We start from the raw sequence: 25,829 nt of genomic DNA on the forward strand, positions 1-25,829 counted from the left end.
CTCTGTCGAACACATGCTGCAGTCTTTGCGGGTGGGAAGCCTGCCGACTGGCCCTCTCCCAGACTGATCCCTGCTGACTGCTGAGCAGAAATGCCAAAACATGTTTAAGGTGACCAAGAAGCAGTGTCTTTATTATGTACATCGTCCACCAGAGAGCACTGTCAAGTTTATTTTACTGTAAAATGTGCTTTTCAAAGGCATCAAGGTCATAATTCTAATACTAATATCCACATTTAAGACATATACACAACATAGATCGTTTCTTTTCTGAACACGTACCAAAGAATGGAAAAGATCCCTTAATATTATATTAAGCTTTCAGATATCTTTTGTATTTGGCCTTAAAAAAATCCAATATTGGTCCGGCTACAATGCAATCCTCGTGTTCTGATATAAATGCATAATGTGCCCCAAGTCCGCAAAATATAAAATAAATGATAAGTTCTACAAACATAATGCCAGCATGTGTTGAAAAAAAAATGGAGCTAGAGACAAATGATGCTTCCTTTCTTTTAAAGGAATACCTTACCCGCCAAATGATCATTTGTATGTCAGTTATTCATCCAATGTTATGTCTATATTTATGTTTATGAAGAAAACCCTGTTTTTCTTGATGCTTCAAGCAAATCAAGAATCCAAAGAATAAGAAGAAAATTATTGATGAATTGAAGTCATAGGGATTCAAGTTTAACAACAGAAAATCTATGTCAAAACTTTTGTTTAGAAACTTTCACACAATTCCTGCAGTATAATCCAAGGCTCATTTATCCAGCTGTGTGCTCAGTATTTCCAAAAAATGTGATTTTTTTGCTAAAAAAAACACTCGTGCATAAACAGTCTTGCTTACAAATGAGTAGTTTTCCTGCTCTGTGTAAGTGGGAGTGTTTAAATAGTACAGTTTATGTGATAATGCATGTTTTTGGGAAGTACTGAGTGTACACTGGGGTGGTTCAGGAAGGGGAGTGGGTGGTCCACAAATTAAAAGTTTGGTGGTTCAATCCCTGGCTCCTCCAGTCAGTATACTGAAGCATCCTTATTGTTGGAGTTCAAAAGAGACTGAATAAGCAAGAGATTTATAAAGAAAATTAATCACCTTAAAGTTTTCACGGACTTGTGTCCATGTTGCTGATAACTTGTTCTGACATCGAGCGGACACACCAAAACAACCCCCCCCCCCCCCGCACACATGCTTTTCAGCCGCAGAGCCGTGTACACAGCTCTGCTCTGCTGGCAATGGGAAAGCAGTCCATGGCCTGTTTTTAGCGTGTTTATCTGTGTTTAAAAATCTCTGTGTACATGCCATTTTTGGTAGAAAAGGAGTAGAAAGCTGAAGTCAGAGTTAACGTTGGAAAGTGTCAAGATTTAGCCAGTGTGAATGTGTTCTTAACCCCAGGCTAACAGCTCAGCCTGGGGCTACACACACTGTGAAAAGCCTATTGGATTATATAGCACAAGATCTGTGGAAGTTCATAAACAGATGTTTAAGTTTTTCTGTTGTTAAATGCACCCCCACCCCCTTCACTTCAACTCATCAAGACTGTTTTTGTTTGTTTTGCTTTTTCTTATTTTTGGATTTGGATTCTTCTTCACCGTGGCAGCATGTGTGAAAAACAAATTTTCTTCCCAAATTCAACCAAATGAAGTATTTGTCTGAACTTTACTGCACGTTCATGTATCTCAAAACCACAATGAAGAGGCAGTCTAAGGAAAGTGAAGCAAAGGTTTAGGCCAGGAGTTCATATTCAAAGGTCCGAATCTAATTTCTATTCAAGGCCAAGGCCTTTGACTAGTCCAAAACGATTGGTGAAAAGCAAATGGCTTTTTTTAAACTCGCTCATAACTTACAAGCAGCATACTTTCAAGTTTAAGGCATTTTCAGAAAATACCCTCAAGCCTAGAGGAAAAAATCCTGTTGTTTGACTGAAATCAATTGCTTAAATCAAAGCTCTGTCCATGGTCAACTTTTGTTTTCTTTGCACATTTGGATAGCGACATTTTCACCGCAATGGTGACAGAAGACGCCAAAGTCTGCCTTTCTCGTACCCACAGGACAGAATGTGAAGGCCTGTTGGCCGTTAACTAATTTTGAACGGATGCCTGTTAGCCGTCCGTTGGGATTGAGGTTATGTGTTTTGGAGATGACCCACTGCAGTCCATATCAGGCCAACAAAGAGCGAGTAGCGACGGGGGCTGCTTGCTGTTGCAAAAAAAGTGGGAAAAAACAAAAAGAAAAAAGCACTAATGTGTTCCAGTCAGCACTCAGTAGGCAGACCTTAATACATAAGCTTCATATCATTTGCCTTTAAAATTATCTTTCAAAGTCGAGGCCGGAGCAGAGTTGATGACACAGGAAGGGGACGAGGGTCAGCGCTGGAAATGAGTGCGGCTCTTGCGCATATGAACAGTCGTGCCCCGTGGCTACAGCGGACCCTCGCTGGCCTCCTGATATATTACCTATTATTCCTATCTCATGTTCCACCGTCTTAGTCGCGGAGATGAGTGAATGCAGTGGCAGCTAATAGATGGGGAAAACAAAGAGACGGCCACGAGATGAAGATGACACCCAGCACCCCACTGCTTACATTTCGAGACTTTTTCAGTTTGGTTAGAGCGCCAGTTACTCTCAATTCGGCTTGACATACAGTTTTATCTTATATATTATATGTGTTTCTGTGAACTCCACATGGCCCTCGCTTTGCCAATTTCCTGTTTGATGGAAAAAGGCAGGAAACTAGAGAGCCATCTTTTCCAATTGTTTACATCTACATCACAGCACTTGCCTCAGAGAGCCACAGCTGAGGTTTGTCCTCTTTGTTAATGTTTCATTTATTTTAAGAGAGCCAACTGTAAAGCAGAGCAGATGAAGAAGCTACACATTCACTACCGTGCTTTATTCCTTTATTTTTTTTAACAATCACTGTCTTTATTTGTCTCTGCAGCATTCATCGCAGCTCTCTACATTGATAAAGACCTGGAGTATGTGCACACCTTCATGAACGTCTGCTTTTTCCCCCGCCTGAAGGTGAGCCCCTATTGATAGTCATTCACTGCTTGCACCTGATCAATGAGCCGCTCAGCCGGGCACCTCAGAGAGAAAGAAGCAGGGAGATGATTAGACGGGAGCTAATGGCTTAGCCCTAATGGTGCTAGCATCGACGAAAAGCCTGAAGTGGTGCTCGGGCTGCCGAATGACTCTCACAACGGCTGCTTTGATCGCTATTTTAGTCACCTTTAATGGGAATCACAATGGTGTCGTCAGCCTTTTTCTATTGGTCCAAGACGGTGATACTCAACTTATGGCCCTTGGGCCAAATCTGGGGCCCCGATAGGGTGCCATTTTCTAATTCACAATAAAAATAAAGTGATTCACACTGGGAATTGTTTTTGTATGATTAGTATACATAAGCTGCCAGTGTGCATAAAACAGCATCAAAATAGCATTTGTTGTAAAAAAAAAAAAAAAAAAACAGTGCTAGTGGAGGATCCCCCGCACAAGTCCTACCTAAGCCCTTAAGTCCTAGAAATGACTTGAAGTCTGAGAAATGTCCCAGAATGCTAAAAATGTCCTAAAAACCTACAGATGTACCAAAATGCTAGGAATGCCTTACAATCTTCTGAGAGAGATCTGAGAAGCATCCTTAAATCCTAGAAATGTCCTAAAATTCAAAGAATGTTCTAAAATCCTATAAATGTCCTAAAATCCTAGAAACTAGTAGCATCCTAAAATCCTGGAAACATGAATGGGGCTGCTGTGTGTGGCCCCTGGCTTCCAGTCATTTTGCATAAGTGGCCCCCAGACAAAGCAGGTTGAGTGTCCCTGGTCCGAGACGTACTTGGGCTGCTGATGGCGTCCTCTTCTGAAGTGTTGGAGGACTTGAATCAGTGTCTTCTGTAAAGACTACCATTGCCAGATGAGAGTGAGGACGGACAGGCATTTTATTTTCAAGCACTACTGGATCTTCCAAATTTACACCGAAGAGTCCTAAGATGGCTATTTTCCCATTAACAGAGCTGCTGTGGTAACGATCGCATACTATCTGATGCCAAAACGGGCATGCGCACACACATGCTGCTGTACGAGTACCCACACAGCGCGGACCTCTCCTTGTGAAGCTGCTGCAGTGGTCTGATATGCCATGCTAATTGCTGTCTTGGTGTGCCTCTCCTGGGAGAATCCCCAGCTCTGGAGGAGCTGAGCTTTGCGTCATGGTCGCTGCAAGAGAGCACCTCATTTCCACTTCCAAGAGAAAAGTTGTGAAACAGCCAGCACGTCTCCTTACATAGCCTTCTGGAAACCACAGTGTTGCACACTGTGCTGCTTCATCCAATTTGGATGGGAATAGAGAGGCAAAACCAGGGACATAAACGCTCCTTTCCTTATGTTCGCTGCTTTCCTCGTGAAATGAAAAAGAGAGTGTAGAATAAAGCCGCGCTCTTTCAAAAACAGCCTAATTTCTCTGCTTTCAGCTAAAGGGGTGTAGATGCCCCCCAGAGAGAGGAAAAGTGGGAAGGAGAAAAAGGGAAGTAAAGCGCGAAAGCAAGAACAGCAGAGATGGAGGGGGTGGGGGGGGGCAGTAAAGCGGGAGAGGAGGAAAGCGCGAGCAACAGAAGTAGAAGCACTCTTTGTAGAAAATTAATAGGAGCAGACAGTTCTGGATTCAAAGTCTGCCTTTTTATGACAAGGCTGCCTCCCCGTTAATGGAAGGGCTTTTAGAAGTCCCCCTTGGATAAGAGAAATGTATCAGGGATGCACACCTGGGAGACTCCCAGACGCTCTTTATATCTGGCCGGGGATTGGCTTTTGTCTTAAGTAGCCTGTGATTTGTACTCACCGTGAAGACACAGATGGAGAGCCAGTAAGGGAGAGAGCAAATAAGTGAGTGCAGGAGGGGGTGGGGGGGGCGGAGAGGGTCATGGCTAGAATGAAAGAAAAGCACGAGCGGCCGAAGGAGAGAGCGGCTGCTGATTTTTTTTTTGTTTGTTGTGTTTCGGACTCTTTGGAAGAAGTTTGGAAAGAAAGCGGCGGTTTGATTTCATGTGTGTTTTGTGTGGTCTGTGTGTTGCAGGAGTTCATCCTGAACCAGGACTGGAATGACCCAAAGTCTCAGCTGCAGCAGTGCTGTCTGACCCTGAGAACAGAGGGCAAGGAGCCCGACATCCCACTGTACAAGTAAGACCCCAGAAAGCACAGACACACCGGCTATTTGAAGCAACCGCTGAGGGTGAATTTTAGGAAGTTCCAATGTTATTTCTCTTATTTCTTATCATCTTGCCCAACCTTAGTTTAGTTAGGCTAGATTTTTTTCCCTTTTTTTTGAAAATGTCTCAAGCACTGAAAGTTACAGTTTAAAAAGGCCTTTTTTAACAGGATCTCAGAGGCAATACAGACATTTAGGTAGTTCGGTAGCACCCAAATTAATTTAAACTGACCACTTTAGGCTAAATATTTCAACTCTATATGCACTAGTTTTACCTAATTATTTAAACTTTATTTACTTTTAGCTAAATAATTAAACTATTTACCCATTACTTTTAGCTACTTCAACAGTTTATCGCTAACATTTAGCTGATATTAAATTACTTTATATTTACTTTTAGTTATTTCAACTGTTTATCAACAACATTTAGCTGATATTAGTACCTTAATCTTTACTTTTAGTTATTTCAGTTGTTTGCTATTTCAACTTTCCCCCCAAAAAACTTTTAGCTTACTATTTAAATCATTTTTTAGCTAATTCATCAATTTTTACTTTAAGCCATTTAGACTATTTATCCTTTACCTTTGGCAAACTATTTTTAGCAGTGTATTCATTTATTTTAGCAAACTATTTGAATCAATTACTTGTAGGTATTTCAACTTTATTTCTTTAAGCTAAAAATTTCAACTTTTTATCCATTATGTATAAGTAATTATTTAAGGTTATTATTTATTATTTTAAGGTTTTTCAACACTTTATCCATTACTTTAATATAAACAATTTCTACTGTTTATCCATTACTGCATTCATTATTATATTACTGCTTGCTACTTGAACAGTTTCATTACTTTTAGCTATCTTTCTTGACCATTAATGCCTTAAAATTTCACTATTTTGCTCTGCTCACTCATGTTCAAACTCCTAACATACAGTGTTCAGGTGTAACCGACTTAATATATGGATTTTTTGTCATTTTAATTTGTTTCAATCAGTGTATTGTCTTTCTATGTAACACCAAGAAACTGCAAAAATATTAGTGTGTATTAAAGATCATATTGTCAAATAGCCGAAACTTATAAATGATCTATCATTATAATTTCAGGGTTTTATTTGGTACATATTTGCAGATTTTAGCTTTAAAAAACTTATATTCAGCACCCTCAGCACGTGCCCACTCTCATGCACTCGTGCACTCTACATACAAGAAAAAAGGGTCTAGTCCCTCTCTTCAGTGTGACTCAGTCTTCGGTGGAGACGGGTTCAGTCAGGCATCACATGAGCTACGGCACACATTCAGAGAAATAAAATGGCACAAACATAATTTACAGGACTTCTCTCCTCACCATTGGTCCCTGGACATTGTGAATAGCAGTGTAAAGGTCTCTGTTGTTGTGATAAATAAACACGCCCAAAGAGACCTCTTATTTGACAAAAGGTCAAGGAGCAAGTGTCATTTGACAGAATGCTTTTGAGAGCTGCCATGAAGCAGTGTGTTTGTCGCCATGGAAACTGACAGTGTTTCTCCAAAAGGGCGAATAAAAAATAAAAAAAAGGTGGTCAGCTGGACGAGCAAGGGCTGTTGGAGACGGATCGGTCTTTATGAACAATGAACTCCACAATCCAGCATTTAATCAGCTCCCTCCTCCTCCTTCCTATCCTCCGTGTGTTTATTTGAATGCCTTTTCAGCGCTCTTCTGTTTATTATTCCGTCTATCCGCCCGACTGAGGGTGATTTTTGACACAGCACAACTCTGACACTACAATCAACACCTCCCTCCAACTCTGTTGCCCGCAAGAACGTGAACGAGAAACAAATAGAGCTCCCGGGTGACTTGAATTCCAACATTTCAACACACAAGAATAGACACAAGCTTACATAACGCCAGCCACCGGTAGATTTGAGGCTTTTGCAGCAGCCTCGAGTGCGATTATTCCGTCCCGTCCGACGAATACACGATGATCTGGAGCAGCGACCTGACCCCCGATGGTCGATAAGCCAAAGTCGTAGACCTTTTATAGCTTTTCACGCAGCAGTTGTCGGCGTCTGTGGTCTGTCAGACTGTCTTAAGGGGTCGGCCTGAATTTGTTTACAAGTGTGAAGAGAGGAGAAACAAGAGGGTGAGACAAGAGTGTGAGTCAGACAGACACAGACTAAATGACCGAGGAAAGGACACAGAAAGAGGGGGGAGGAAAGGAGTTAATGCACCCAGCCCCCTGCTAAAGGTTCCCCGGTGAATGCGTCTAGCTGATGACAGATTCGCACCTCGACCCCGGCATCATCGCTTTACTGTACTTCGTCTGGGCAGGACACACCAGGGAGCAGGCGCGCACTTTCACATTGTGCAGAGATCGCCCTGAGTCAGTAGGTAGCTGCTTTTAGTGTGAGCCGGAGCTCCTACAGACCCTCTACGGCGCCGTTTCTCCTCCCTCGCACGCTTCCATCTGTGCGCGGCCTTGAAGTTGACAATTTCCCAACAGCTCGCAGATTTTCCCTTTTTTTTTTTTGTTCCCGTCTCGTTTGTGTTATTTTAGCAGCGTGATAATTCCAAGTGACACGCTCTCCCTGTTGAGATTTGGCTAAAACGCCGCTCGCAGGAGTCTTATTTGCTCCACACATGCTATGTGCGCCTTCATTTGTAAGTGAGAAAGGAGGGGGGTGGGGCTGAATTATTGATAAAGTGTCATAAGTGACCACATTGCATTAAAAATGGATTGCTCTCCTGAAATAAGTAAATTGTCTGTGAATAATTTAGGTGACTCACAGCTTGGGTCTGAGATGTTTATGCTAATGTTAACATTTCAAACATCTCCCAAGTTTTGTCTGCTGTCTTGTACTTGTGTCCCTGCAGGAATGTAACTAAATTGACATTTTTTCTCTCTCTCTCTCTCTCTTAAATGAGGTACATCTGTAAATTAGTTCAGTGATATTCTGCTGTCATCCCTCTTTTCTCTGTCCCTCTTAAGCTTTTTTGTTTACCCTTCTAGCGCACCAAAGACTCGTGGGCCTCTCAAATGCTATTGTCATTCCTTTATTTCAATTCCTCTACGTGTCGTTTTTTATTATTTATTTTTTTTACCAAACAGATCTTGGTATCTGAAGATGATGGGGAGTTTGGGAGGCTTTAAAAGTTGTTTATACGTCCCTCAGATAGCTTTTGCACGCTCTCAAAGCACGCTACTGAATCAAAGCGCTATTCCCCTCCTCTCAACCCGCCGCTTGAGATGAATTATATTTGTTCCAATTGAAAACTTTTTTTTCTTCACCTCCCTTTTTTCTTGTTATTTCTCTGAAGGACAGTGTCCCTGAGTGTCCTTGTGTCTCTCTCCTGGGTATTATTATTGTTTCTCAACTCTACCCTCCCCCCTGTCATCCCATATTTCTGTGTTTGAATTTGCAGGACCCTGCAGACAGTGGGGCCCTCGCACGCCCGCACCTACACCGTCGCCGTGTATTTCAAAGGGGAGCGAATCGGCTGTGGCAAAGGCCCAAGGTGAGTAAGACAGTGCAATATAATAAGACACAACAGGACAAGGCGCTCCACTTTTCAATGCACTGCTAATGGGCTCTGAGAATAATGGCTGTGCTTTATTGATGGTGTTTATTATAGCAATTAAGCTCTTGTTGGCCTATTCTATCGGGAGAGACATTATGCAGGATGAAAATGAATCGATTCATTATCGATCTGACGTAAATTGTGTTATGGAAATATCACTTTGTTCAGAAGAAGAGTCCAGAAGACGCTGCATCCGAGGCACACCTGGGATATTGTGTTCGCAGCAGGGACGGTGATGTGTTTGTGTGGGTTTTTTTTTCCCCTGTGTCTGACTGCACACCTTTGTGTACGCTCACACATTCACGCTTTTGTAAAGTAAAGAAAGTGAATCTCCGCGCGACGGCCTTTTCAGGGTTGGAGGGGTTGACAATAAAGCTGAAGCTGAGCCTGCGAGAAATGAAACGTAAATCCATCAAACATCTTTCACCCCCCCTCCTCTCTCTCTCTCTCTGCCTTCTTCCACATGTGGAAATCCCGTCTGCGGCCCCCTACTTGAAAGCGCTCTCTCTTGCTCTAAGCTGGCGATAAGTTTGTCCCTTCCATAGGATCTTTGACAGCTTACTGTTTTTGTATTTACATGACTTAAGCTCCCAGCCACCTCCGCTGCCGGGCTATGATCACGCAGCACATAATATATACGGAGGGACGGTGAATTGCAGGCGTAAACAGTGCCCAGCGCGGAGCCGCCAATAGGCTTACCTTTTTGAAATGTGTGCACTGTGTTACCTGGGATTGTTAGGCAAAAGGGCTCTTTCAAAACAAATATAAAGCACTTTTGATAATCCCCTCAATATTGAGTCTTTTTTATTTTTTTGACAGAATTTCAAAAAAGGGACATTTTTGAATATGCTAAAGACCTTTTCTCCCTCTTTCTCTGTCTCCCTTCTCTGTCTCCTCTGTAAAATATTTCTAATCTAGCATCCAACAGGCGGAAATGGGAGCTGCGATGGATGCGCTCGAAAAATGTGAGTTGTTTGGCAAACCCCTCCCCTCCACAAACACACACATATTCACACTTTAAGCCTTTCACACGCTTTGCCTCAGTGTTGAATATTAGCCTTGGCTGTACAGTATGCAAGATGGCTGGCAGAGCGCTGTGGCCTGACCAGCCGGTTGGCTGGGACATATAGGACATTAGGCTGTTTGAAGTGCTAGCCCAGAGCACAGGCATGGGGCCTCGCCAGAGATGGAGAACCAATAAAACAAGGACGGGGGAAGCTAAGCGTCCTCGACCGTGTCGATCATCCCGAGGGATCGCGGGAAGTTTGTGTCGAGGGCCGGCAAAGTTTGTGGGGTTTTTTTTGTTGTTTTCGAGCCCTTTCACAGACCACGAGAGCGAGGCTTCACACTCTGAGCGACTCTCTCGTGCTCAGCGCTCCTCTTCAGATTTGAAGGAGTGCGGCCGATGCGTTCCCTGCGTGCTGCTTCACTCCTTGGCTGTTTTTCATCTTGTCATCAACCACCACTTAAGGAAAATAGATAGTGGTTTTTAGGCATTTACAATGTCTCATTCACTGCCAAGTAAAAATACAATTACAGGGCTCTCAGAAACACATCCACGCACCATTTCCATCATCTCCCATTCCCCTCTTGTGCTCGATGCATATGTATGTGGATGCATAATATCATGCATTACACTGAGTGTGTGGAGTTTGTGTTCAAGTGTAATTTTCAGACCGGACTTGCTTGCTGTCCCCGTGACCACCACATTAATCAAATGTACAATTTGTTCTTTACTCAACTAATTATGTGGAGGTGAGCACAAATGGCTTTGTTGGAACAGGCGTGTAGAACTTGCAAAGGGCAGAAAAGTCAAATTTTGATTTCATTTGGCTCATAAATGAGGCCTCCAGCCACTTGTGATTGATAATGTTTGTACCCAAACTTTAGCTTTTTGTGAAACAGTAGTGCAGGGACACTCAACTTTCTCTGCTTGTGGGGCCACCTTTGTAAAATGAAAGGGACCCAGGGGCCAATCGCAGCAGCCCCATACATGTTTATAGGATTTTTGGAAGTTTTTAAGATTTTAGGACACTTTAAGGATTTTAGTACATTTCTAGGATTTAAGACTTCTCTTTAATTCCAGGACGTTTCTAAGATTTTAGAGGATGTTTCTTGGATTTTGGGACATTTCTCGGTTTTTAGGATGTTTGTGTGATTTTAGGACGTTTCTCCGATTTGAGGACGTTTCTTGGATTTTTGGACGTTCCTCGGTTTAAGAACATTTCTAGGATTTCAGGACATTTCTAAGATTTAATGATGTTTCAAGGATTTTAGCACCTTTCTCGGACTCTAGGATGTTTCTCAGACTTTGGGGCATTTTTCAGATATTTGGAATTTTCTAGGATTTTTGCATGTTTCTCAGATTTTAGGCCATTAGGTGCTTAGCTAGGACCTCTGGGTGCGGGGGATCCTCCACTGGCACTTTTTCTCATAAACAAGCTTTACTTTGATGCTGTTTTATGCACTCTGACACCTTATGTATACTGTAAGTACAGAAACAATTCCCAGTGTTAATCACTGTTTTTTTACTGTGAGTTAGAAAGTAGTTTTGGGCCATGGGGCACCCTATCTGGGGCTAGTTTCGGCCCGTGGGCCATAAGTTCAATATCACTATATTAGCGTTATGGTGGTGTTATTTAACGCAGATCTCAGTCTCCCTCTCTGCATCTGGTCCCCCCGCTCCCTCACCTCCCTCCCTCCTTATCAGGGGGCGTAGTTCAGTGCACACACTCTCTCTCCTGTGTCGTCCTCCCTCCCTTAATTCTTAATTCCTCCCATTTCCTCTCCCCAGTGTACACCTCTGTCACCATGATTGATAGATGCTCATTGCTAGTAAATGAACATTTCCCCCCTCATAAATTGCTGTTTCATGTGACTAGATTAGCAATGCCTTTTAAAAGGTCAGTTAATTTAAAATCATCTCTTGAAGTCCTCCTTTCTTCAGCGCAAAATGCTTCCAATTCGAGGGCTTTGTTTGACTTTGTATTGTCACTTAATTTAAACCTCGCCAATTTACAACTTGCCCCTCGGCTCCATATACTCTTTTCTTTCACCCGGTGCACTTGAGCACCTGAGGTGAGCATGTCAGTTATGTGGTTTTAATTAGTTATTAGAGAAAAAATGCAGATAGCCTGCTCACTTTAAACATAACCAATAATATTAGTGTTGTAATAGAAAAGGAACAAAGTGTTGATTTGCCAGGTGACAGAAAGGTTATATATGCAGCCCTAATGTAGTTGCACGGCTGAAAAGTCTGCACCACTAAGTTGTTGGTTCTGGTTGATCACATCTTTTCCACCATCCATCATTTCCAGAAGGTGGTTATTATACAGAGGTTAGCTTTTTTTTAATGAAATATACGCAGATTGCCATTGTTTATTTTTCATCATACGCCATTTAAGCATAAAACTTATCACAGCTTTGCACAAGATGTCGCTGTAGCATTCATATTCTCTTATTCGATTGTTCTTATGGAGATAAATACCCAAGATCAGTCCTCAGGGTTCAAACTAGGGTCAGGCAATATGCAAAAAAATTATATTTCACACTATTACTCATCAAATATCGTAATATCAATATTGTTGGGTTGAGTATTCGTATTTACACAATGAGATTCTTGATAAGTGATCATCAGCCACATGAATATAATAACTAAGGCTCTGAACTAATGTTGCGATGAATGCGTCCCCAGTAAAACCACCGTTTTCCGATGATGCAGCGGTATCCCTTTCTTGTGCCTTCTGTTTTTCTGGTGGTTTTTAGATGTTCATAATAGCTAAAGTACTCTTTCAGCTTTTCATCTCAAGTTGCAGAGTTTCACTGCTTGTCAGTGTCACACTTGGCCTTGGCAAGCCATTAAATGAACCAAGAGGCTGGATTTATTATTGTTTTGATGCTGATAGATTTGGTAGTAACAGTGGGGTAATGGCAACTGCAAACAAAAGGTTGATATTAGCGGTATTTAGTTACCCTGAAGGTCACCCCATTATTCAAATACTAATTGGCAAATGCATGCAAACTGAACTTGTGGAACTCATCATTAATTATTTTTTTCCTCAGCAGTTTGCGTTGCAGGCTGGATAATTGTTCTGTCGATCCAGTCAGATCAAATTGATGGATGAGAAGAGCAGCTGCTGCAGAGAAAGCAAACGTTAGAACCAGTGCGATGAATGCTTTCACTTTCACTGCACCTGACTTTCTCCTCTGTCTGTGCCAGAAGTACACTCTGTGCTGCAAGAGTGAGATGCAATGGATCTCCAAAGTGTATATACTGTATCCCAGTATTGATAATGATCGGTCCAGCTCCAAAAACATAAGCTGAAATACTATGTTTTAATTGTGGCCGGCACCTCAAAACTAAAAAATGTGTTTGAAAGCCTGTAATGGAACAGATAGTACAATCTGGTAAGTTCGGAAAATTACATAACTTTACTGTAATGCAGCCTTTAAACCCGAAAACACAAGACCTAAATTCTAAGACAATATCTAATTTCATATGATTATATCAGTATCAATACAATATATTTTCCAGCCCTAGTTCAAACAGATATTTGAAGGATCTGTGTGTCTCCTGGCTATGAGCTTGTATATCGAGACTCGAGCTCAACTGCTGCAGAAACCGCCTGACGCATCAACTCCTGTCGGAGCCGCATTGTCTCTCATGTGATTGTCAAGGGCCTCGCTTCATTTGTTCGCATAGCAAGACTAATCAAGGACATTAGCCCCGGTGTCATGTAATTCGTCATTGATTGTCTTGTTGGCCCTCACTGCAGCATCGGCTGCACCATTACTCCTCGTGTACAACAGCCCTACCTTGTGTTACTCTCGGATCGAAAGCGCCTCCCCGCAAGGTGTCAGGATTCATTTCCATGTTTTATTTAAGGCCTCCTCGAGTATCAGGAGCACTTTGAGCAGGATTGAACTTTTTGTTTCTGCTGCAGAGCTTTTCCTGGCAGACAGAAAGCCGCGGCTCCAGCGGTGTCGGCGAGGTGAGAGACATGGCTGCGTTCAGTCAGACAGCTCAGAGCTCATTAAAAAGAGCGGGGCCCAATATTTGGCGCGCGCGTGCTGTCTGTAGCCGATCTGCTGGTGGCTCCGCTGATTCACATTTCATTATTTGATGGCCCACGTTTTTGACAGTCTCCTGCCTGTATCCGTCAAAGCAGAATTAAATGTTAACCAAGGCCCAGGCTGGGAGAAACATGAGTGCAAACAAATCGAGCTGAGAGCAGCCAGGTAGGGGAACAGAGTCTGCGGGAGGAAAGAGTCGGCGGTGCAGAGTTTCTCAGACCCTGAGGCTCCATGCACCACGCACCTTTAGGTCTAAGGCGACATCAAATATACATGGAAACGGCTTAACCATTTATCATGCATCCTTACAGATAGTACTGTCTCTGTTTAAAAGTCTCCTCTCTCTCTCCTGCCCCCTCCCTCGCCGTTTTTTTTAGCATCCTCGCAGCTGCTTGTTTCTCAAACAATGCAATATCTGTTGAATACAAAAATGAGCCTCGATCTTGCTAGTAGCTGGAAGGGGACTTCATTTCTTCCTCAGCTTTCCCTAAACCCCTTAATCTCCGGATAAAAGCATTGGATGGATGGAGGCAAAGTAAAGTACAGTATGCCGGATCTCTTTTCACTGGCTAGAGCCTTTTGTTTGGCCTTTGGCATGGCAGGGAAATCCCTTCATCAGCATCGCTATACAGGTGCACTATCGGCTTGTTGACTGATGTTGTGCGCGCGAGCTCTAGGTGATAGACTGAGCCGGCGCAGTCTATTGTGCAGTCGTCTCACAGCCTGAGCTTAGGCTGAATAGTGAATGCCTAAATGAAAGGACACTGTATGTTCTTGTGCCCTTAAAGGGGAGCTGATCCCTCATCACAGATTCTGCATCCAGCTGCTGTGTGAGCGTGCATTTCAGCACTGCTGTCGGGCGGGCACAACAGGCCACGTTGTTGCCGAGGCCTCCTTCGACTGCCAGTGCTGCTCCTAAAGCAGCCACAACCTCTGATAATGCAAGACTGCAGCCTCGGTCCTTGAGAGGAATTACTGCATTGTCGATAAACAAAAGACCGGAGCTGTGCTAAGTGCGTTAACGCCTTAACCAAAGGTCATCAGTATGCAGGGTGCACTGCTCCTCAAAGGTGCTTTTCTCCACAACGTCGGACAGAAGAGAATTCTCAATATGTCTCTGCGATGCCCAACACAGACTGAAATGAAAAGCCTTGTGTATTCTTCAGCAACCCTATTCTTTGACGCCTGCTCTTGTGCCGCATGTTAAACAATGTAAATGGCCAAAGCTTTTTTTTTTTTTTTCTTGCTCCTCTCGAGTGGGTTATTCTCAAGTCATCTCCTAGGGAAAAATGCTGGTGATTTCCATATTTTAACTGCAATATGTAGTTTTCTCTCCAAGGCTCACCAAGTGTTCCTTACTCACCGAAAGCATATTGAAATGGACTGTGTGTTTCTGTGTGCATCCATGCATGTGTGTGTGAGTGTGTTGCTCAAATTTCCCTCAGAATGATAGCGTGTTCTTTCTTCAGGATTTCTTTTTTTTTATGATCCGTCTCCTTTTTAATAGGATATAGTCGTTATCTTGCACATTTCCTCTCTGTTGCCATAATGACGAATTAGTGTTGCAAGAGGAAGAATGCGTCCTCTTCTTCATTTCACAAGTCAGGCACATATGTTATGTCTTTGATTTTCCATCTGTGGTTTGAATTCTCATTACAGGATCTCCAACTACAAACAACCAATGCTGTGTCTTAAATTGCTCACTTCCATTAGAACACTGCAAACACCGTGTACCTCCTTATGTAGAGTGCAAAATTCGACAGGGTAGTGTTGTCTTAAATCAAACAAGTTGCTTAGCGTAAACCACAGAATAGGGTTGCACAACTGAATATTAATCACGTTCATGATTTTGGCTCCATACGATTAAATGAACATGATTGACTGGGATATTGACGTTTAAAGAGTAACTAAAACCCCAAACCACTTTTTTTAGTTACTATTTTAATGCGTTTCTCTGCTCGTAGAAAACTTTTGAAAATATTTCATGACATTGCACATGCACCCCTGCAGCGGCATCCAGTAAAAAACTTTCTTGAACGTTTTGACTGCAGACAGGCAAAATGAAAATTGTCCATCATCAACCTTTAGCATCCGTTGTTTAGAAGTATTTCTGATTTGTGTCTACGCTGCAAGGCGACACAACCAATTTGTTAAACCACTTGAAAAAACACCACAATCTGCAGTACAATGAAGGCACGAAGGCAGAGAAGAATAACGTTAACATTACTGTACAGTTAGCGTTAACCCCGTCCTTGTTCAGCGACAACTCCGACATCCATGACAGCGATGTTGTAGTGCATCATTGCACCATGATCGATGTAAAAGGAAAAAAATATATATATGCGTCTATAAATAAACAGGGGCAGATAGGAGATGCACTGAATTCAGGCGACAGAAAACCTTATTTTCAGTGTCATTTTGATGCAAAGTTCTGTACACCAGCAGTAGCGCAGCATTGAGAGTGAAATTAGTGCTCTGTTCATTTAAATGTCAAAAGTGCAAAAACAGTGATTTAGTGTGTAGTAAAGCTGTGACATCACAACTTCATGAAAATCTTGATGACTCTTTTAAAGGCACAGTTTCTGAATACAGACTGTGTGAATTTCTCTGTGGATTGACTGTTTTGATACTTTGACAGTATTTACAGTACATAGCTCCTATAACTGCTTTATAATAAAAACAGGACTTCTGTTCTTTTTTAAATAACAATCTAGGACCTTTAAGATAAAAGTCAATGAATGGCCAACTCTACCATTTACATTACTTAAAACTGGAGCCATTAAACTCAGCTGGAAAGATACAGTAGTAAAAAATGTTATTTTATTGTATGCTGTTTCATTTTACAAGGTGTTTTACAGCCACAATAAACTGCAACCTCCTGTTTATCAGTCAAAAACATTAAAGCTGAATAAATTACTTTTTTATTTACTGTTAGCTTTGCTCAAACAAGCCAAAAACAGTGCTTAGAATAAACTAATAGCATAATTTCGGGAGAAATAAAGCACAATAAAAATGTTTTGTGCCTAAAATCAATGAATAACCATGAGAGATAATTGTGATCTCAACATTGATCAAAATAATTGTGATTATCCCTGTGTATTTAAAAGCTATGCTTCAATGTGATTATGTAATTAATGCTAATTTTCACTTGCAAAAAACAAACTTAAAACCATAAAAACAATGCACATTCAAAGGAAAACCGAATATCTGGACTTATTTCTAGACAATGAAAACATTACAAAACCATTTTGTTTTGGGTTTTTGTCAACAAGGCTGTAAATATGTTTATTTCCTCATTGGTTTCATTTTTCAGCACAGGAGGTTACCTGTTTAAAATAGCTAATTCAGGTACAGAAGTATCCAATTTGAGAGACAGCACAACATACTAACATGGATTTTGGTTGTTCGCAGCCAATTCTTTCTGCCTGCGTGTTTTTCTGAAGCCCGCACCAAAGCCAAATACTATTTTGTCCATAAAATGACAGAAATTAGTGAAAAATACTCAAAATTACATGTTTAAATTGCATCGTTTTATCAACAAAAATTGGGGCATCTAAATTTCTAACTTGATAAATTGCTTAAATGTTCAATTAATTCTCAGAACTCCCAAAGCTTCAATCACTTCAAAACACACAAAAAAAGGCTCCGACTGTGCTTTTTATTAGACAGTAGATGAGGCATTCTTTAAATAAACCGTTGGAGTGATGCGTTTTTCAAACGACTGATTCTCCAACTTTGAGCTTATCAGTGCCAGTGAGAGATCTGAGCACAATCCAGCTGGATAATGTGTCGCTCCAACATGTGAGAACCATTTTTACTCGTGCTCCTGCAGTGTGTTCCTCCGACCATGGATATGGGTCTGCAGCAGAAGCCATTTTCCAGAAAACACAATATCCACACCAGACAGCCTCGTGGAATCGTTGGCTCAAACCCTAAGGCGCAATATTATCAGCTGTTAGTCCACTGTCTGGACAATAGTAATAATTAAATTTTCCCATTTATCAGAGGATAATATACACTATCTGCAGTGCAGGCCCTAAGTATTTAGACAGAGACACATTTTCTGTTGTTTTGGCTCTGTGCTGCAGCACATTGGGCTTTAAATGAAACAGTGTGAGAGGTCAAAGTGCTGACTCAGCTTTAACCCTCAGCTTTACTGTCAGTTGCAGTTAGAGTCAGTTGCAGGAAAATGAGCCTAAACAACCAAAGAAAACAAAGGGTTAATAGAAAGGAAGCATAGTTAACTGCTAAAAAATGCATAAGAAAGTAGTTATTAACCTTTATTAGGCACTTTTTCGGTATCTGCAAGAAACATAGTTAACCTTAAAATTGCATTGTTCTGGCTTTAGATCCGTAGTTGCAGACAGCATAGTTAACTGTCAATAAGTGCATAATAATGGATTTATTAACCCTAAAAAAAACCTACAAACTGTTTTATTCATTCTCATTCATATAATAATAACTTGATATTTTAATGGTATATCAATAGATTCTGTTCACATCATAACTGTAGTATTTTGTTTACTGTTACCAAAAAAGAGAAAGAGATCAAATGTAAGTTAAGTTTTTTTGCCTTGGCATGACCCATTTTTGATTTGCAGTCAATGCAGATCAAGACTTTTAAGTTGATAAATAACTTCATAACAAAAACAAAGAATTATCACGTTTCTAATAGCATGTCTATAATTCATTTAGCTCGTATTACCAAAAATGTTTCTGATTAATTCTGTAAATTAGTGCATCGACAAAGTAGCTCTAGTTGCAACTACAAATGTTTTACAGTCAATTAATGTTTGACCATTTCTTGGATTGATCTATTAATTGTTCATTGTGTATAATATAAAAAAATACTGAAATGTGCCCTTAATGAGGTCTCAGAGTCCAAGATGAAATCTTAAAATCTGAAATTCAGCCAACAGACGAAACATTTACAGTTAAAATAAATAGAGAAAAGCAGTAAATGCTCCTTTTTTGTTTTCTTACAATTTCTATCAAAATAGTTGTATATTTTCCATTTATCAATCAATCAACCAGTCCTATCAGGTTGTAAGAGAATTTCCCAAAGCTTAAATAAACATAGCATTATCCTACTGTTTAAGTGAAAAAATCACCCAGTTTGGAGATAGCTGGATTTGACTGGGAATCCTGTCTCTGGTTTTCAGGATTCAAGCCAGCGACCCACCAGGCAGCTCTGTTTGTAATTTTGTTATTCAGAGCTTAGGTAATTTTCCATTAAGTGTTTACATTACTGGGTCTATCCGCTGCACACTTCAATTTAAAACAGCACGCATGACAGCTGCCCGCTGGTTTGTGTCAACTCGCTAAGACACAAATTTGACTGTGCAGTTTTTCCCGGTCGCTGGCCATGACCATGCAAACCTAAACAAATTAAAATACTTTTTTTCCCATAGAAGTTTTAAAGTCAGCCTGTGATGGAAAATGGAGAGGACCCACAATGATTTTCATACTGGCCTTCCTGTCAGCCGTTTATTAGTCACAGTGTACTTTATGAGCATTCGAACAGTAGCACATTTTTTATTTATTTTTTATTATTTAAGCTCTTTGCTTCAGCATGTCGTGTTTGAATTAAGAGGAAAGGCAGCGACACTAACTTTAAGCTTTAATTTAATGGTGGAAGAATTGTAGCTCTTTTTACACATAGTCTTCAAATTTAAAGGGACCAAATTATATTGGACAAATTAAAAAAAAAAACCTTTAAATAAAGTCACCATATTTCATATCTGACTGTAAATGTCTGTTGAGGTCTGTGACCCACATACATCAGCAGACATGTCATCAGCTCTGTGTGTTCCTGGAGACTCGTTTACTTCAGAAGTACAGACTTTCCGAGTACTACTTGGTCATAAAAAAGTATTAAGGTCCTTGTTATAAGCATTAGTTAATAGGTAATAAGGCCCCTTTAAGCCCCTATAAGATGCTTATTAATGTTAGTATGTGTTATAAGGACTATAAAAGAGGTTATAATGGCATCATAAACACATTTATGTTTAATTAGAAGACATTTATAAGCACTAATAAGAACATAAATAAAACCCTTATTGACGTACCTTTCATGTTATTGTTAAACCTTAATAAAGCTTTTTTTAATTGCTTTGTGAAGAGCAACACATTGCTTTTCATTGATTGTTATAGCAGTTAACTAAACTCTGCAGCTACTGGATCTAAAGTGAAAACAATGCATTATAAAAGTTAATAAAATCCTTTATTATGCAACCTTAAGTTAGCCTTGTTTCTGCAGCTACCGATCTAAAGCAAAAACAAGGCTTTATTAACGGGGATAAATCCTTTATTATGCACTTTTTATTGTTAACTACACTTTATGCAGCTACTGAATCAAAAGCATAGAATTAAGGTTAATAAATTCCTAAATATGCATGTATTAACCGTTAACTACCCTTTTTGCAGCTATTAGCGGATGTAAAGTGTAAAAAATGCCTCACACCCCTGTCCCACCAAAATAAGTGCCTGCACGCAGGTTTTTCAAACACAGCTGTGTACACCGCTCTGCAGCAGGTGATCGTGTGTGTGTGTGTGTGTGTGTGCGTGCGTGTGTGTGTGTGTGTGTGTGTGTGTGTGCGTGCGTGCGTGCGTGCGTGCGTGCGTGCGTGCGTGCGTGCGTGTGTGTGTGTGTGCATGTCGTTGGTTAGGGGACTGAAATTAGCTCATTCACCCGGGTGTTATTTTCCCATCAATGCTAATCGGAGCTGGAGGCGACAAATACCTACAACTGCTGCAGTCATCTGACCCGGGTGCAAATGCAGATTTCACACATTCCCATTGCATTTAAAAGCCAGATGTTCGCAGCGTTCTGTGGGTTTTTATGCAGTGGGAATGAGGCGTCATTAATGCAAACATAATCTACAAAGTTCCCATCACAAAAACAACACAGGCCAAAGATAGAGCAGATCTGTATTATTCTAAAAAATGCCAATAAGATTTTTTTTTTACCAAGTTGAACTTACAGTCTTTTGCCTTTGCACAGAAAAAAATGTTCTTCTCAGCTTATGATGAGCTGATATTCTATAAATTCATGTTTTTAGGACAGTGTAGAGGTGGCTTCACGTGCAGTATCATCAATGACCACCAGGTGCTGGTTTAAGAGAAATTCTGTCAGAATTAGTTAATGTCTTTATTGAAAAGAAGTTGTTTTTTGCAGGAACACATTATGGCTTCATTTTTGTCTGGTTGAGATTTTAAAATTAGTTTGGGTGAACTTTTGAGTTTCCTTCTCTTTCTGAAAGGCATTCTAGTCATTACAGTTGACACCTTTTAACACTCATGCATCCACCCAGACTTCCTCTCTAATGGTCCAAATTTGGGTTGTGTGGCTGCAGCCAAGTTGGCAGCGAGCAGAAAACCCAAATGGAGACTTCAGAACTTCATTTTAGGAACTAATGGCTGCAGCAGCCAGTGCTACATTTTATTGGTTGTCAACAAGTAGCAGCATTTGTCAGCTATAAAAGACGTCTGGCATTCGGCAGTTTTATATTAGAGTTTTCCGAGCAGCACGAGACAATTAAATAAACTTTTTATAGATCATCTGTGATCCAACTGCAACGAGAAAACACGTTCTTTTGTCTGCCGCCTATATGTTAACATCCTATCAGCTTGTATCTGTTTTATTTTCTCCGCTGTCACGCTGCACCATCTTATTACAGATCTCATTTAGAAATGCTCATTGTAATTATGCTATCAGATCTCACAGCCATTGTGCTGAAACCAAACAAGGCCTGTCTAATTTCTTGTTACTTCATCATTATTAATGAAATAACAACACGAGGGCAATTGAGTCGCAATACTGCCGGCAACATTTTGCGCTCATTTGACCAAAGTGACAACATGACACTCGCTATGAAAACTATACCCCGTGCAATTTGTGCCCGAAATTGCTGTCGTCGCCCAGTTGGATACTGACCTTGTCTCTTCGCACCCCTGCCTCTTTGTCTCTCTCTCTCTCTTTATCTGTTCTCCTTGGTCGACTTCTCTCCCGTTTCCCGCTCTGCCTCTCCCTGTACCAGATAACTTCCCACAGATGGCTCATCAGAAGCGCTTCATCGAGCGGAAATACAGACAGGAGCTGAAGGAGATGAGACGAGAGCGCGAGCGGCAGGAGAAGGAGACCGACGAGCCGGAGGAATGCAGGAAGTGACAGCACTTTTTTTTTTCTCGGAGGCCAATCAGGACTCGGCTCCACTTTTAAGGAGCTCTGACTGCAGGTGTGGCAGCTGTCCAGGCAACACTTGATGCCACTAATTCCTGTAATAGTTCAGCAAACGATCATGGACTGTTTCCCAAATTCTACTAAAATATAGATGGGACACAGGTGAGGAAAAGGCGGGTCGTCATGACTCGTGAAAGGACACTTCACCCACAAAACGACCATTTGTACTTTAGTTACTCACCGTGTGTTGCCTCAAATTCACAGTTTTTCTCGCAGGCCTCCAAAGTGCATAGACCTCCCAAAAATAGTGAATATTCTTCATGAATTGAAGTAATTGGAGACTTAACAACACCAAACTTTTACCACAGCGTTCATACAGACAGGGAAAAGTCGAATTCAAGGATTGAAATTGTTTGCTGCACAGAATCATCAGTCAAAACACATTTATTTTTGCTAAAATATTACAGTAAACTAAACATCCCTCACTGACTCCGCCCGTAAGCTCCCGCTCGGCTCAGACTTCACATCGTGATGATGTCCCAAATTTTCCCAGCTTTAAGAAACTTTTACAAATACAAAGCCACCATTGCTCAAAAATTAATAGTAGAGAGAGTAATAATTGTTTGCAGTTCGAGGTGTCCTGTCAAGAAGTCTCTTTTACACAGGGTTCCCACAGTCATGATAAACATTTTCCAGGCCTTGAAAAGTCATAAAAATACTAAAAAAAACACATTTTTAAAATAGTCATGGAATTTTTGTGTAAATAATCCCAGCTTGCTGAAATTCTGTTTAAATAGTTTGAAACTGATAAATTAGAAAAACAAGTCTTGAAAAGTCATGGAAAAGTTTCTAAGTATTAGTTTATGAAACACGTGGGAACCCTGTTTACAATAATGGCGTTTAGGGAAAACGCTTTTTGGGCTGCTCGAAAAATTTCGCTTCAAGGCTGAGCGGCTTTCCAGAGGGCCACGAGTTTGAGTTTGTTTATAGTTTTGCTGATAAACACCTGTCCCATTTTTTTCAATTTAGGAAAAATATTTGGAATCTTTGCTCACCGTGGAAGCATGCAAGAAAAGTGAAGTTTTCTTCATGAATTTAACGTTGACATGCAGTGAGTAATTGACACAAACACCATCATTTTTGCAGGTTAAGAGATTTTTGTGAAAATACTTTTAGTCCACAATTTTCAGAGTTGAAGCAGGACAGAAGGCAAACAGAATTAGAGATGAAGCGACACGCTGTTGTGTTTTATGCTGTTCAGAACTGTAGCATTGTGGCCTTATTTTGTCTCACGTTTTTCTTTGTTGTCTAATCTTTAAATATTGACTTGATGACTGATTTGAAAATCCCAAAACTGCAGCTGGAGCTCAGAATGTTACTAACACGTGCCAAAAGAGCATTTTTAAATTAAGTGTGAGATGCTAAGTAAACCATCAAATCTATTATTGTAAATAAAGTTTCAGATCAGCAGTCGAAAATCTGATTTTTTTTGTAATCCTCCCCCGCTCAGCGCTCCGCTAAGAGGCCTAAACCAGAAAAAGGGTTGAGTCAATTATATTCAATCACCACGACGTCACCATCTGTCTCACATCTGCCACTCATCCTCTAATAATCAAAATGTGATTTTTTTCCCTCACTCGCTTTTTTAGCCTCTTTCCAAATGCGATTGGCTGTCTGACAGATCTTAATTATAGATTGTCTAATTAACAATTTCCTCAGCTCAGTAGCCTCTGGATCCAGCTATTTAACAACGGCCGTCATATGAATTACTATCTGACATGTAGAGTTGAGTCTTTTATGCTGAGATTTATTGTAGATAATGCATACGTACCTGTGAGGCTGGTGCATTTCCTGCCTGCTCGCCTGTGGCTGCTATCACATTTCAGATAAAAGTTACATTTCTTCACGAGTACATAAACCCGTCAAATGATCAACCCTCTATCGAAGAAAAGCGAGAGGCTGATTTTTAAAGATATTTAATCGTGTCATATAAATATTCAGTACAAAATATCACGTTTTACAAAGCAGATCGATGAATGGCCAATGATGTAGGGCCCCTTACACTACCACGACCTCTCAAATTGTTTCTACATTGACAAAACTCCACTGCTCAATCACATTGTCACCGACAGAATATAGCGTAGTTAGAGGTGAGCCCCGGGGCCGACCGCGTCTACACATCAACAACCACAGATCTATTGTGACTGGAGGAAAGAGAGACATCAGCGTCACCATCTAGTTGCCTCAACTTATTAAAAAAAAAACAACATAAAACCAAAGAAGTGGCGGTGCGGTACGTTACGATGTGCAAACACTTTCTGTTATCTTATCCGAGCATGGCGCCAATGCTTGGAGGCAATTATACTCTCCATAGGAAAACACAAGCACGTCTTCGTAATGGCGATATGCTGACACCCTGAATGAAGACGGAAAATCGTGAAGACTGAAGGAAGAAATGCTTTTGGTGAGTGCTGCTGTCATGTTGATTTCCATTTGAGACCTCACACTGTACCTTGAGGCAGAAAAGCAGTTTTTTGTCTCAGAGTGAAGGGTTTCTAAACCCATTAAATGCTTATCATAGCAACATTGCCGCAGTCTGAAATGGCCACTTGCACGACGGGAGCTCCGGCAACAAGCTAATAAACAAAACAAGTGGGCGAGAAAAAAAAAGAAAAGAGAACGCGCGTATACAGTCGAGCTTAAAGAAATTCCCAGCCATTGTGTTATCAATTGGACTGTTAAGTGCGCTGCGACGTCGATGTCAGGCCCGATTCAGAGCACACAGAGAAAAAAGTGAGCCACCGCGGCAATTATAGCATTGTGTTTTGTTATTACTGTTTGAAATGTCTGGTAAATGTCAGCCTCTTCACAGACTGGCCTTTAGTGAGTGAGGGCACAGCTTGTTTTAGCTTTTTCCTTTATCATTCTGCCCTCCGAGTTCAGCCAATCCGCTTTATTTCAAAACTGTTATTCAGAGTTACGAGGTCTTCAAGTAATTTGATAATATTACCTTTTTTTTGTTTTGTTTGTTTTGAAAATTGCATTAAAACGTGTGTGTTCTCGCCGCAGGGTAATGTTTTGACCTTCTCCCGGAGCCGAGGACACACCTCTGGGTTTAAGAACCTTATTCCGCACCACTCAAAGGTCAGGTGCCCCTTGATAAGCCCCTTTATGGAAAAGGCTGCTCGTCCCTCAGGAAATCAGGCGGGTGAGTACTTGGACTAGCTTCATGTTCAACACTACATACATGTAATGAAGGGCCGGGACAGTGTGCAGAAATCAGAGGGGCTTTAAAGGAAAATACTGGTGTTCTTTGCTTTTTGGCACATTTCTATGACTGAACCGCTACGTTACATTATTATACATTCAACCAGTGCAGAGCCTTTCAGGACGCACAATCTTTTTCAAACGTGTAGATTTAATCGAAAAGGTATTATGGTTTATATGCTTTTTTTTTCCTTATGAGAAAAATCTGACCGCCAATCAAGAAAATCTAGACTTGGGGCTTTTCTCATGGCGTAGATTTGTTTTCATAATTTAAGGCAACTTTTTTGATTCATACCATAGACTTTGATGCTTTGTCACATGAAGTAGTCCAAGTTAACCCTTTGAGAGCTTGAGCAACATCAGTTTCTTTTGCTGCTTTCATACACCTTTGCAAGTACGTAAACCTCTTAAGAAGTTTGCTATTAGTTCTGTCAAAACCATGGAGAAGGCATAAAGAAAATCAACAAGATATTGCCCAAAAAAAGTTTAAAAAGAAGCAAAAACAACAAAATTGCCTGAAAGTAATAGTAATAATAATAATAATAATATAAACAA

At 40.9% G+C, this 25,829-nt stretch overlaps 2 protein-coding genes across 4 annotated transcripts in view; one reads left to right on the plus strand and one right to left on the minus strand.

The window, feature by feature from the left end:
* The window catches only part of drosha (drosha ribonuclease III), a 139,765-nt gene extending 117,028 nt beyond the window's left edge, over nucleotides 1-22,737 (plus strand). For all 3 annotated transcript variants that reach the window (XM_042510487.1, XM_042510485.1, XM_042510488.1), the window contains 5 exons: nucleotides 2,940-3,022; nucleotides 5,067-5,170; nucleotides 8,597-8,689; nucleotides 9,671-9,717; nucleotides 21,865-22,737. In XM_042510487.1, coding sequence (XP_042366421.1) covers nucleotides 2,940-3,022; nucleotides 5,067-5,170; nucleotides 8,597-8,689; nucleotides 9,671-9,717; nucleotides 21,865-21,995 — 458 coding nt within the window. In that variant the 3' untranslated portion in view covers nucleotides 21,996-22,737. The remainder of the gene's footprint in view (nucleotides 1-2,939; nucleotides 3,023-5,066; nucleotides 5,171-8,596; nucleotides 8,690-9,670; nucleotides 9,718-21,864) is intronic.
* Nucleotides 1-25,829, minus strand: part of LOC121960680 (cadherin-20-like) — a 656,497-nt gene that overhangs the window by 371,210 nt on the left and 259,458 nt on the right. The gene's annotated exons all lie outside the window — the stretch shown is intronic.

Source organism: Plectropomus leopardus, chromosome 21 (genome assembly GCF_008729295.1).
Source record: "Plectropomus leopardus isolate mb chromosome 21, YSFRI_Pleo_2.0, whole genome shotgun sequence".
NCBI lineage: Eukaryota > Metazoa > Chordata > Actinopteri > Perciformes > Serranidae > Plectropomus > Plectropomus leopardus.